Genomic DNA, 14,418 nt, shown 5'->3' with positions numbered 1-14,418 from the left:
TACCTGGTTGCTATGAGATAGTGCAGTGAGAGGGAGAATGTTCAGACAGCATAGTTCTTTGGTGTTTCAGTCTGGGGCCTTTATAACCAATCTTCTTCCTGAGTCAAACAGTGAGGGCTCTTCTGTTCAGGTTCTTCCTTTCTTCAGATTCCAGGTGGTGAAGCCTGTGTAAAAGAGCATTAGATAGCTCTGTGCCTGGTTAGATTAAGGGCTAGAAACTGGGAGGTATCAGGTGGAAGGGCAATTAGCCAATCTCCTGAGAGAGACAGTGGTGTCATGGGGCCTGGGTTGGGGTCTGATGATGTAAGAGGCTGATGTAATCAGTATGGGTGAGGGCTATCAATCAAACATAAAGCTTTCATAATAAGCTGCAAGGATATTGAGCTCCACAAAGGCAGACACAACCTTTTATATTACTTGTGTTATAAAACGCACTAATAAAGTCTGATGATAACCTTGTAAAAGCACACATTTTCAAATGCTCAAAATGTAAACCACTCTATTAGTTGGACCTAATGAAGCTCACATGAAAGTGTTTCTTAAATATAGTTCTATAGTTGCAGCTCGTGTGTTGTCGTGTTTTATTTGTTAAAAATAAAAGCTAAAACTTTTTTACTAAGAATGAGGTTCCACAGGTTGCTGAGCTGGTTAACCCTTATGGGTCTTTTAGGAATATACAAATAAGGCACTAGCCTCTAAGCTTTGGGGTTGGTTTCTTCTGTTTCAATATCACAGACTTTCCTACAATCATCTCCCCTGGATCTTCCAACCACTGCCTGTAACTGCCTTTAAATAACTGACCTGTTCAATGTAATGTATTAGAACAATAACACTTGTTTATCTACCTACTTAACTGAGTAAACTCCTAGAAACTTCAACGACAAGGTGTCTTTATTCCAGTCACAGGGAAGGTATCAGAGAGTCTCCTGCTGAAGTGATTTTATCTGAACTATTTTATTTGTAAGATATTATCTCTATATTTCTCTTTATATTGCATATATTATAAAATATCTTCATATATTTATGCTGATCAAACAATATTTCTCTTTGCCCTTTTTATTGCACTCAGCCCCTGTCAGTCTTTAACTCCCCTGCCTTCTTTTATAATTTGCTCATGATAACAAGGACTGCCCCTATGGCCAAATGATTTGAAAAACTTACAGTCTTTCTCTCACTAGCCACTTCCATTGCTACTCGGTGCAAAATCTGTTTTTGCTCTCATAATTATCTCTCCTGCATTTATGCTTTATCTTCTCTTTTCCAACAACCAGCTGGTAATTCCTAAATTCTTTACCGAGCATTTTTATATCCAGCATATTCTTTTTTCTTTCTCCTTTAAACACAATTATTTTTCCTGTGATAATAGTATCCATATCTGTTCCAATAAATTTGTGTGTGTGTGTGTGTGTGTGTGTGTGTGTGTGTGTGTGTGTGTGTGTGTGTGTGTGTGTGTGTATATCTATATATATATATATATATATATATATATATATATATATATTTTTTTTTTTTTTTTTCATTTTTTTAAGTCTTGTGTATATCATTCAATTACATTCTCCCTTTCAGCCTTTCTAAGCCACTCCACAACATTAGACCAGGAAAGACCTATCGATCATTTGAGTACCTCAGTCACTGAATCTGTGACATTTACTTCAATAACTGTGACTGAAGCTTAAGAAAGCATCCCTTTACTTTCTTCCTCCATCATGACAGTAGCTGCACCTCTATCCCTCTAGTCTTTTTACAATACCGATACCTGTACTTCTTAGCTGCTATGATTTAGGTAAAGAGCTATGATTTTTGCCAGCAGATTTAACTGTGCTCATCCTAGATTTACTGACTTCCTCATAAAGTCAAATCTGGTTATCAGGGACATAAATTATGAAATAAACAAACTAAACCTAGGGAAAAATCCCTTACCACTTGCTATATATGGTCTGGTATAACAAGAACGACTATTGCAAAAAGTAAGATAGTGCACCTTTTTTGGACTCTGTGTTATGATTTTAGGACTTTTAATTTTCAGAAGTATGCTGCTACAGTCATTCATTATAGCAGAATCTTCCCCTACCAAAATGTGTAAAGGAAGGTCCCAGGTGCCTGACCAAATTTTCCTTAGTCAACATGAATGCCACTTCAGTCCTCCCTGAAAAGAGATCAAGTCAACCACGGGTAAATAAATAAAATATATTTACAACCAGCTTAATTATGAGTTATCTGTGACTGACATTCTAATGCATGATCAAATGTGTGGCATTTGATTGATTTGTGCTTAAAGATCAAGATTGCAGTCTCAAGTAGAATTCACTTTCTTTTAGGACACAATGATCTTGTAGTTAGCGCAAGTAAATAGCACGGGTACCGTGATGCAAGGATAAGCTTGTAGAGTGAAACAACAAGATTCAATTTTCGCTGTTTCAGTGCAAGTTCAGTACTTTGTAATCATATCTGAGCACCAATCACTCATGTGTTGAGTTTCAATCATAAAGCACTGAAAATAGTTCCTGCCCTTTTATAAAGATCTCAATTTCAGTTGTTTTATCTCTGTTACTATTGTGACACCCCTGCAATGGCCCAGTAATCAAGGAGTCTTAATCCTCACCACTGGCAACAGTGAGGGATGTACACACTGGGAGGATGACAAGTACACACTCGGTAAAGTGCAATTTCCCTTAGGAGCACATAGAGATCACAGTCAGTCTGGGGCTGGTTTCTCCCTTTTTCTCCACATCCCTAATAAGACTCCTCACTTGCACAGCTATTGAGTTGAGACCTTAGCCAGGGTTCCAAGCCAAGTCCTCTATCAGTCTCTCTGTCCAGCCAGTGCTTCGTGTTCCTGCCCAAGCAGCTGACACACACACTCTTGGAGATTTGTTTTACACACACACACACACACACACACACACACACACACACACACACACACACACACACACACACACACACACACACACACACACACACAAACTTGGAAAGGCTGGCACAGGTTTAGTAGCTATGCCCCCTTCTGCCCAGACGATAAGGTAGTTATCACTGCCACCAGAACCTTTACTTACCAGCTACTATAAGGCCCTTACAAAGGGTGTCCAATCCTACTGTGTAATGTTACTATTAATCCAAATGGTAGTTTTCACCAAGCGCCAGGCTATTAGGAGTGGCCTGTACAGTGTCACCAAATACACATGCCAGTACTCTAAGAACTTAAATATGTCTCACAAATATCAGCCACAAAGATAGGTTTAAATATATTTAATAATAAATAATAAAAGAACAAGACAATACTCAGTAACTCAACACAGTAACATCAGAGTTCAAGATCACAGGAGATATTTAAAAACAACATTGCAGGACAGTCTTAAATAAATATAGAAAACATGTAAACTAATCTTCACTATATTCCTAACTATATATAAAATAAATCACTGTACCTTAGTTACTTACTATTGGCAAGGCAAGTGCAGATGGTGATGATAACTGGACGTTCTTACTAGGTCCAAGAAAAAATACAAAATGCATAGTGTCTCTCTGAGAGAGTTCTTAAATCAATATCAAATATTACTGCTGGGTTAGCTTGGATAACATCACTTTTTGTCACATGACTTCAGTTCCCAGGCTAAAACAGAAACTAATAGTATTTAACATCTCCGTGTTAAAAAAATATCTCTCAGATGTTTGCCAGATCTTGGAAGTCATAAAATAATAAAACAATTTTACGTTTGAAACCTAGTAATTATCTCTGTTTCAAGACAATGCAAAAACTTCTGGCTCTAGACATTGCGTCTGCTACTGAACAGAAACTGAGAGATTACATCTCTTGTTTATGGCCCAGCTATAAAGTAACTTAACCTCAACTATTCTTAAGTTTTGCAAGTTAATCTTCTATGTGCCAACAGGGTATGCTGTGGTTACATTCTTAAAGCTCACTACATAACATAGAGTTCTCTATAAATCATATCAATATTCACAAATGACATAGAATTATTTGCAAAATTCCAGATAGATGGGCTGGCAGCGTGACAACTATATTCACTACTTCTAGTATAGTGGGTTTACATTTTGATTTCCATTTTCTAGTAATTTCTTTATTGGCAGCCACCATTATTAGACACAGCAAGGCCTTACATACAAGGCCTTACATACAAGGGAGGAATGAGGTTAAAAAGGAGGTAAGACTTAAATGAGCTATGTAATATTTGACTGAAAAATATTGGGTAGATTATAAGTGATGTATAATGTTTGTAACTGGCAATGTGCCAGTATGGTTTGTGATGTAAAATGCTCGCAACTAAGATTCTGTCGGTATAGTTTGTTTTCATTTGTATAAATTTATGATTGCCTATGTTGTAAGTGATGGTTTAATAAAGATGTTTTTGTTTAAAAAAATGCAGGAACTGAATAATTTATGTAATGTTGTTTAGGATATATGATATATAACAATATATGTGAAGTAAAATGCTTGTTATGTTAATTATAGTGTGATTACTTTTTATGAATGTAAATTTGCCTAGGTCACAAGTGATAAATCAATAAAGGTGTTTGGAAAAAAAATAATAAAGCACTGAAAATATTGTTCTAAAAATGTTAACTATTCGATATTAATTTTAAGTCAGATTAGGGTAAATGTAGATGAGCAGCAGTTATAGCCTACTAAGCTAAAATTTCTGTATAGTAGAACATAAGCTTTTTGAATATGGAGGCAAAAAGTATTTTTCAAGTCTAGAGGGCAAGATCAATGATTTGCATTTGGTCTGAGAGAGGTTAACTGTGACAGGGTGTGAACATTTATCAATAGACTAAAATATATAAAAACAATATATGCATTTGCTAAAATGAATAAAATTGAGCAAAAGTTTGTTAATGATAGGGACATCAGAATGATTTAGTGATTGGGCGCTCCCAGTAGGATTACATAGTCAGATAATCTCCAGCAGGATTTCCAAAGGCACCTATGCTAAGAGAATTAATAGAATCAGGAAGCTCATTGCAGAATTAAAGGAACAGATGAAGGTGCCTCAGTGGAGAATTAGCAAAGTCAGTGGTCTTCAGCAAACATGACCAGGGTATGGCTATATAGCAGGATTAAGTAAATCCTAGGTGTAAATATGATTAGTAAAGCCAGAGACACCGAAGTAAACTTTAGGTTAATAGACTTAGGAGAAAGGATGTCAAAACATATTACTGATTAGAGGCCCCAACAACAATAATGGATCCTCGTAACTCTAATAAAGGAGTCTTCGTCCATTGCTAGAGCAACAAAACAGTAGGGACCTAAGAAGACTAACAGAAGCTCAAAGTTCTGTCAGGATTTGCAGACACATGGCATCCCCAGTTGAATTAATAGTCAGCTAAACTACAGCAGAACTATAAGAGGTGGGTGCCTGTTCAGAATTAATAAACTTAAAAATGCTATACCATGAAAAAAAGCTGTGAGAAAGTCTTCATCAAGACGAAAAGAGAAAAAAATTATGATGTGTACAATACAGAAGCTGGAAACCTCAGCTAGGTTAACAGTCACTGTTGCTTTTAATCTATTTAACATTTTTTTAGTGTAAGCAGTTGCTGCCTTATTAGAATGGGTCATAGATGAAAAGGGTCCTTGGTCCAGTTGGTCTACTCAGTTAACAAACATAAATAAATCAGCAAGTAAATAAATAAATAAATAAACATACAAATAAGTAAACAAATAAATAAATGAACAAGTAAACAAAGTTAGTGGTCTCCCAAAGGAATACAAAGATAAGATGACCCAAAACAAAAATAAGGAATTCAAGTTTCCCACAAAGCATAATCAAACTGCGCCCATAGCAGGATAAGGCAAGCATAAGCATATCAGTATACAAAAAAAAAAACAAGAGTGGATTTCACGAAGCTCCTTAGGCATCTGGAAATGAGGAAACTTGGCATGCTATGAAGCCAGATCCTGGGGCTAGAGACTCAGATGATTCAAGAGGTATTTGCTCAAAAAAGTAACATATTTCTTTGGTATCTATTCAGCTAAAACAGAAATAAAAGTTATATGAAAGGCCATCAATATATGAAGTATCACAGCACACACAATCTGGCACTTAGCATGTGAAAATGACCAGTGTCAGGGGCTCAACAGATGGCATACTCACTTTTATTGTCATGAGGTTCAGAAGATCAGATATCTGAGGGTTCTGATCCTCATGGATTTGTGGCACAGTCCTGATATTGTACAGTGACATAGACATAACACAGGTGTGCACCCTGGAGGTGATGCCTATCAAATAAGACATTAAACCAGGCTTCCATCTGCCTAGGTTGGTAGCAGCTAAAGTGGCTGTTAAAGATATCATGGTAGTTATAAAAAAAGAGTAGTGGGATTTCTCTGGTTTCCTGGAAAAATTACTCATAGTCAGCATAAATATTACTTTCTGCCCCTTGAAAATAGGCCATCAGCTTAATTGGCAGATAGATAGACAGACAGAGAGACAGCTAGATGAATAGAAATACAGACAGACATATTCAGAGATAGGAAAAGAGACAGCTAGACTGAAAAAATAGATACTTAAATAGCAAGATAGAAATCACAAAGGCGTTAGTTCAGAAATCATAGTTAAAGGAAGACTGAGAAGGGAACATTTGTATATTATGACATTTTTAGCGGTAGTAACAAAAATGGTAGATGACATTAGATTAAACCTGACTGAACACAGTAAAGAGCTTGGTTTATTGAGGCAATGTAAAAAGCTTACTGGACTCACTGTGTAAGCCGCAAGACATACCTGAGTAATATGCCAACAAAAATAAAAGTCTGGATGGTAATCATTTCCTACAGATGTTGTATAAAAGCAAAGCATACATTAAGTCTAAATATAATAAACATTGTGTAGTTTATTTCATCCAGTGTGCAGGTTAAGGTAATGAGATATATGCCATATCCTAAGCAAATGGTTATGATTCAAACAAATTTCCTATGCATAATCTGACTGAGAGTAAATCATGTAACAGTCCGGCGCACTTGAATCATTCCTAAAAAAAGAATTGGCTGTTGGGCCTTGACTGGTTACCAGAAACATCTGAAAGTAAAATAAATAAATGATTTGCTAGCATATTAATAAGCCTGAAAGTATAACATACAAGTGAGATATTCATATATGCTTGGTTCATTAGATCATGACAGCAGCAGTAAACATGCTGTTGAGTACAACAGAAAAAATAAAGAAAAGGAAAAAGAAAAAAAGATAAAAAAGAAGCCATGCAGAGTGATGAGCACTTTGAATGTGCACTCTTTCAGATGCCTCCTAGTCATCTTACATAAACAGACTTTCATAAACCTCCCTACAGTTTTCTCAATGTTAGAAATCCTGGGGTCTCCATTTCACCTTGGTTTACTGCTCCTTGATTCTCTGCAATGCTAACAATGTTGCATAGCAGTAATGTAATCTGGGTAATTTTGCCCAGTAGCATGTTATAATTAGTCCATGTCAGCAGACATCAATATCTTCCTTTATCTTGCTAACCTCAAAGTCTGCACACACTCATGCACACACATTCTTATAGAGTCATAAGTTCATAGGTCTGTACTAGGCTAATGGCCCTGAAGTCTTTACAAGCCTACCCCATAGGACTACCCTGGCATTGTGCCACCCGACTTTAGTTCCCAGTGCCTTGGTCGAGTAGAGCCACTGGAGTGATCCCCAGGGTGAATTTTCTATTTACCATCCACTCATCAAGATTTCTCTTGAAGAGGGACAGTTTGATGCTGTGTTTGACATGTATGGGAAGTCTATTATATAGAATAGCAGCCTCTGGGTTATGACAGAGAATAGTTGGAGTTTTTTGAGTATGTCCATATAGGACTAGTGTTTAAGAACTGGGATCCTCTTTGTGAGGTACTTTTGTAGCCTCTCCAGTTGTTGCAGGTGTCTAGTGAGGTACATGCCAAATGGGGCATTGTACTCGATGATTGGCCTAATGAGGGAAGAGTAGAGGGAGACAATGACCTCTTTCTTCTTGGATGAAAAACCCTTAGCAATGAGATGTACCACATAGAAGGACTTTCTGACCACAATGGCAATGTGGTGGTCAAAAGAGAGGTTGCTGTCAACCTGTGTTCCCAGATCTCTTATAACACCTTCTGTGTTCAGTGGACTACCATTGATGTGGTAATTCATGGGAACTGGGTTTTTCCCAAAGGGGATGATAACACATTTTTTGGCATTGAACTTAAGGCTATGGTTCTGACACCAGTCATTGGTCTCAGTGAGGCCTTTTTGTAGGATGTCAACATCATTTGGGGAGTTAATAAAAGGTACCAACTTGCAATCGTCTGTGAACTTTGTCAGCCAGAGTCCCTTTATGTTGGCCTGGACTTCAGAGAACTAGATACCAAACAGGAGAGAACTCAGGACCGAACCCTGTGGGACACCACTCGTGACTGTTTGGGAGTCAAATTTGGAGTCAGCTACTTTCACACTGTGGGTTCTATCTGTGAGCCAGTTTGCAACCCACCTAATGATATAGGGGTTGATGCCTAGCTTAATGAGTTTTTCTATGATTCCTGAGTGGGGAATGGTATCAAAGGCCTTGGCCAGATCAAGGTAGACTGTATGAACCAACTTTCCTTCATCCACAGCTCTGGTGACTGACCCAGAGAAGTCAAGCAAGTTGAGCAGGCATGATCTACCCTTCACAAAACCAAACTGTGTGGGATCCAGTGTTTGGAGATTCCCTATATCCTTGTTTGTTAGGTCCATGATGATGCATTCCATGGTTCTGCATATCAGACTCATCAGGTTAATGGGGTGATAGTTACCAGGGTCTGTAGTCGCTCCTCCTTTGTGGAGAGGGATGACAGTAGCAGTGCACTATTCGGTAGGGACAAAGTCTGAGGTGAGACTGTGACTGAACAGGGGACACAGGTGAAGTCCCAGTTCACTCTGTAGTTCATGTAGAACACAGCCAGGAATATTGTCAGGCCCCATAGAAGCTGTATTCTTGGCCTTGGACAGTGCTGTTTTAACCTGTGCAGCAGTAATACTGGGTGCCTGGCAATCTACTGGTATTATGATTGGTCCTTTGGGGGGGTGAGAAGGTTAAAGTTGGCGCTGAATCTGTCTATCAGTATATTGGCAATATCTGTTGTCTCGGTATAGGAGATACCATTGTGCAGTATCTCAGAGCAAATCTGGGTATTGCCGTAGAGATTCTTTACATAACTATAGAAGGCCTTGTGGTTGTCTTTACTATCTGCTTCAGTTCTGTTTTCATAGCTAGCTTTAGAGGATTTGATGCAGGATCTCAACTTTTTGTTGAGGCTGATAAGGGAGTTTTTCCAAACTCGGGACTTCACCTTATTCCACATCAGTTTCCTGTTTCTGTTGTAGAGTTTGTTTATGGCAGAGGACCACCAGATTGGCTTATTTTTTTGGAGCTGAGGGTCTTGGTTCTATTGGGTATGGAGCGATCCATGCATTTGTGTACTTGCTCATACAGTGCATTGATGTATGATTCAGCGGTCATGCAACTATTCTTCATTTGCATGGGGGCCGTGAAGTTAGCCACCTCTGTTTTTAGGAATCCAAAGTATCTTTGGAGAAGTTCTTCATGGTGGTTACCATTGTGGGGGGGGTTCAAGGTGATTAGTTTGTGGTCAGATCTAACCAGGCAGGAGTTGACTATTGGGTTCTTGCATGCGCATGTCCACTCATAAGAATATTTTAAATGCTCCTCTTCTTTAAAAAGTGTACACACATTCACCATATAAAGGTGCTAACCCTGCAAACTCAGTTCTCACAGTTTACTACATATTTTAATCTATACAGCCAGCAATGGGTATGATGTTCTAATACTAATGTAAATCAGTGATCAGGTAGAAAAAACAGGCATAGTAATCATTTTTTTAATATTTTCTTGAAGGTGATCCTGGTGAAAAAGGAAATAATGGTGAAAGTGGAAAAATAGGAAAAGAAGGCCCAAAGGGGTTGAAAGGTAAGTCATCACGTGTACATTTCCATGCCAAATGCTTCTTTATTCTGTAGGTTAGAAAGTTAGTACAAGGTCATTTTGGTGCACAATAAAATAAATCTAAAGCACTGAGAAGGTTTGAAAACATAAGAGTTATGGAATAGGTAATGCCTCAGCTCAGTGTTCAACCACACATTCAAAGACAAAACATGGGACTTCAGCTATTGGGTATGAATTAGTTAACTCAGTGTGCTGTTCACACACCTTTTTACTGCAGACACTTTGCAGCATTTAGTTAGAATGAAGCTTTTCATTTCCTCACACTATGGAATAGGCTCCTTGTCCTGACCCTGTTCAAACAAAACCTTAAACATTGCATGGGAAATTGTAAATATATCCCTGATCTGGCCTCCGTGTCTTTACTGGGCAGAGGCTGTCAAAAGGAAAGGTGTTGTCCTAACACCCCCTCCAACAAATCTTTCATTACCTCCTGACTAACATGGCCCCCTCCTACAGATGCCCATGATAATCAGGACCCAAATGGTTCAGGACACGTTGCTAGACTTGTAAGGGCCCTAGTGTTCATTAGCTTAGTAACAATCGATGAACCTATGTCTTGATAATTAACAAACAACTGTATAATGTTACCAGGTAGAGTGTTCAAGGGCTTTACCCTAGGTACCAAGATATTAAACTGCATGACTGCAACTTGTTTATGTGAACATGTTCGAATGAAAAATAAATGCGCACACTAAGATGACCACTAAATCTGTCTGCTAACTGCAGACTGCTAAATAATCCCTGCTTGTCACAGCTAATAACTTATCTAACCACATATAGCAAGATGGACTTGATTGCTGGTTGCTTACAGTTGCATTGCTTCCTGTTCTGAATATCTTTCTTTTAATATTTACCACACTGCCCAATGGCTACATTTGATAGTTTCTTTCATGGGCAGAGAATAGAAGTGGGTCTAATGCAAACAAACAACTGGTGACAATGCCGTGGATTAAAACTAAACATAAAAAAATGCATTATAGTGCCTTTGGGAAATCGACCTCCCAAGTTAATTACGCCATTGATATAACAGCTCAAGAGTTGGCCCAATAGTTAGGGATCTGAGAACATATGTAGATAGTAATCTGGCCTTTGACCAACACATAGCCAAGATAATAAAAACATCATTGTATGTCACCCAACTCATAAACAATGGTATGGCATCCAGGTAGAATGAATTTATAGTACCACTCTATTCAACTGTCTTCAACCACACATTTTCTCTTTAACTCTTTTTTGAAGGTTTGAGCAAATTGATTGATCGATTGATAGATTGGTTGGCTGACTGATTGATTTACATTTTGTTTACTGGGATAGGGGGATGATTAAATTATGACCATTTGCAGGTTCTGCCCCGATTACTTTGGACAGTAAGAAAATATTCTCATACAAGCAACAATGGTTAAACAACAAGTGCTCTAGGACAAGCAAAAGTAGTTAATCAATAAGAAAGATAACATTACAAGCAGGTAGAGACACAATGTTTAGTGTTACCTGAATCATAATTTGACAAATAGTATAATCATAGATAAACAATGAAAAAACATGTTCATAGACATATTTACAGATGTACACCATGCTGAGTTAATCAGGTTACAAAGGAGCATTAAGGAAGAAAGGCATGATAAGAAAGGAATTACTTGTAGAGGAAATTTTGTTGGTTAAATGCTGCATTTTGGCAATTACACTTATACTTCTGTATTAGAAACTTTTTAAATGGTGGCCTAAACTAAGAGTTTCAACTGTCAGCTAGGTAAGATGGAAGAGACTGCCAGAGTTTTAGAGAAAGTAAACAGCTATGTATTGAACATTGCCATTTCATGGAAGATGAATCCACTGTAAGAGACTTTCTAAAAATTGTAGGTTCATGGTTTCTTTCATCCTAGTGGTTCCATTCACCAGACTACACATGAGGAAATTACCATGGTATCCCAAATCAGTTCAAAGCCAGCATCTTCATACCTTGTCTTACCAGGTCCCAGTGATCAGCTTAATCAAGATAGAACTCCTGTGGTAGGGCAACTGGATCTTGCTAAATCTGGGCATCCCATTTCCTCCCCTCCTTCCTGCTCTGTGAGTCACAATAGATACTTCAGACTTTGCATGGTAGGCAGCGACCTAAGCCATTAAGGTACAGGGCATGTGTCAGCCTCATTTCAGGGACAAGCATATATATCTTAAGGAGATAATCACTCTAATAAAAGATATCAAAGACTTAAGTCAGCTGTAGATCCTTGGATCCATGCTAGTTATAACTGTCAGCACCACAGTAATGTAGCATATAAACAAATGTAGGAACAAGGTCATACACCTCTGTGGAGACTAGCCATGATTGCCTGGGAAATGGCAGTACAGAACAACCTCACTTTGCAGGCCACATACCTTCTGTTAGAGCAGAACACAATGGCAGTCACTATCAGCAGATCCAGAATAAACTTTAATGGTGGATGCTATAGCCTAAGTTCTTTCAGGAGATTGTCCATCTGTGGGGAACCCCCAAGTAGATCTCTTTGCCTCCTTTCTCAACAGAGTACTAAACAAATTCTGGTCCAGCAAACTTTGCAAAAAGCCTGGAAAAAATGGATGTGTCTTCTTTCCATGGACAAGAATGTTCCTCTGTGCCATTTTCTCCTTTCCTTTAATACCTAAATTTCATCTAAAGCTCAAGATGGACTTGTCAGAGATGTTTTTGGTACTTTCGTTTGGCCCAAGCAATATCGGTCCCTCCCTCTCATTGTATCTGCTCAAGGGAAGTTACCAAAAACTTCCTCATAAAACTGACCATTCAAAATTTCCCACTAACAGTTTGGATGAAAAAATGTTGATCCTGTTTAGGCATTTTTTTGTTTTTTCAGGACATGCAGGAGGTATTAAAGGAGTCTGTGATGCCCACCACTGCTACCAGTATGTGATGGCCACCAATATGTGCCGTCCCCATGCTGGGCCAGTAATCAAGAAGCCTGAATCCTCAACAATGACACTGGAGAGGGATGTGCACTTGAAATGCAAATGGATACATGCAATGTTTCCAGATGCAGCCAATTTCCCTTAAAAGCAAGCAGGGAACACACTCAGCCTGGGGTCTGGATGTCTCTATATCTGTCTCACTCCAGATCCCCAGTAAGACTCCCCACTTTTACAGCTGTAGAGTTAGATACTCAGCTGAGTGTCCAAGCCAAGTCCTCCAGCACCCTCTCTGTGAACCCCACTACTTCGTGTCCCTGCCCCAAGTAGCTGACACAAACATTCTTTAAGATTTAATTTTCACACACATACACCTGGGGAAGGCTGGCACAGATTACCCAGTCTACCAACTTCTTCCAGATTACAAGGTAGCTATCACTGCCACCAGTCAGTACTATAAGGCTCTTAGCATAGGGTGTCCAATTATACTATGTGATACTAATACTAATACAAATGGTAGTAGTTTACCATGATGGCTAGGCCTTCTGGAGTGGCCCACACAGTGTCACCAAATAAATATAAGCACTGTCCTAGGTTAAATACTTTCTATAAAAGATCAGCCACAATGTTGTTATCGCTTTCGGCTTTTCCCGGTTAGGGGTCACCACAGTGGAACTCCAGTCCGCTAATTATTGGCAGTAGATTTTTACATGCCGAGTTGCCAGGTATGCCCATTCATGCATGTCTCCACACAGAAGATGCTCTAGCTGAGAATTGAACAGGACAACGTCTTACTGTGAGGCAACAACGCTACCGTAGCACCACCACCGCGGTGTACCAAAGAATAGCCACAATAAAAGTTTTAAATATATTTAATAATAAATAATAAAAGTACATGATATATATTTATATATATATATATTTGCAGTAAAACCACAGAGTTCAGATCACAGGAAATATTGAAAAGAATGTCGATGGACAGACTCAGAAAAATAAAGAAAAACAATATCTAAACTAAGCTTTCCAATATTCTTAACAGAATCTAAGAGAATTATTGTTCCCTAGTTAATTTTCTTACTCCCACAAGGCAAGATACTCTGGATGAGGGTATTTCTAATCAGGCTTCCCAAACAGAATACTCAATACTCTGAGATTTCTCTCTGTAATATCTAAAATATAATTTCCAAGAATGCTGGCAGAATGACCTCATCTGATCACCTGACTCTAGGCTCTCACAGTATTCCCCTTTGAAGCTGATACAGCAAGTTAGCACAGATGGCCACAATACACATCTAAATGTTTATGGCATTGTCTGTGGCCTCCCCTTTTCACTGAGCTAATAGACAAAGGTTATTCCCCCAGACCCAGCATTTTTGGTCCTATTCAGCACTGTGTGTTGCCTTTTAAAGGTTTAACTGCTTATTTACATTTCCCTTATTTTCTTAAAGTTATTCTCTGCTGTTCCAGTATCCTCTATTAAAATATATACATTAAATTTAGCTAGAATAATACATGTACATTTCTCTT

The 14,418-nt window shown here is 38.4% G+C and overlaps 1 protein-coding gene across 1 annotated transcript in view; it reads left to right on the top strand.

Moving 5' to 3' along the window:
• Window positions 1–14,418, top strand: part of COLEC10 (collectin subfamily member 10) — a 696,880-nt gene that overhangs the window by 127,142 nt on the left and 555,320 nt on the right. The window contains exon 2 of the mRNA XM_044066926.1: window positions 9,883–9,954. Within this exon, the coding sequence (XP_043922861.1) occupies window positions 9,883–9,954 (72 nt within the window). The remainder of the gene's footprint in view (window positions 1–9,882; window positions 9,955–14,418) is intronic.

This window comes from Protopterus annectens, chromosome 3.part1 (assembly GCF_019279795.1).
Source record: "Protopterus annectens isolate FY-2018-M chromosome 3.part1, PAN1.0, whole genome shotgun sequence".
Lineage (NCBI taxonomy): Eukaryota > Metazoa > Chordata > Ceratodontiformes > Protopteridae > Protopterus > Protopterus annectens.
The sequence above is the reverse complement of the archived record's forward strand: the minus strand, read 5'-3'. Positions and strand labels throughout refer to the sequence as shown.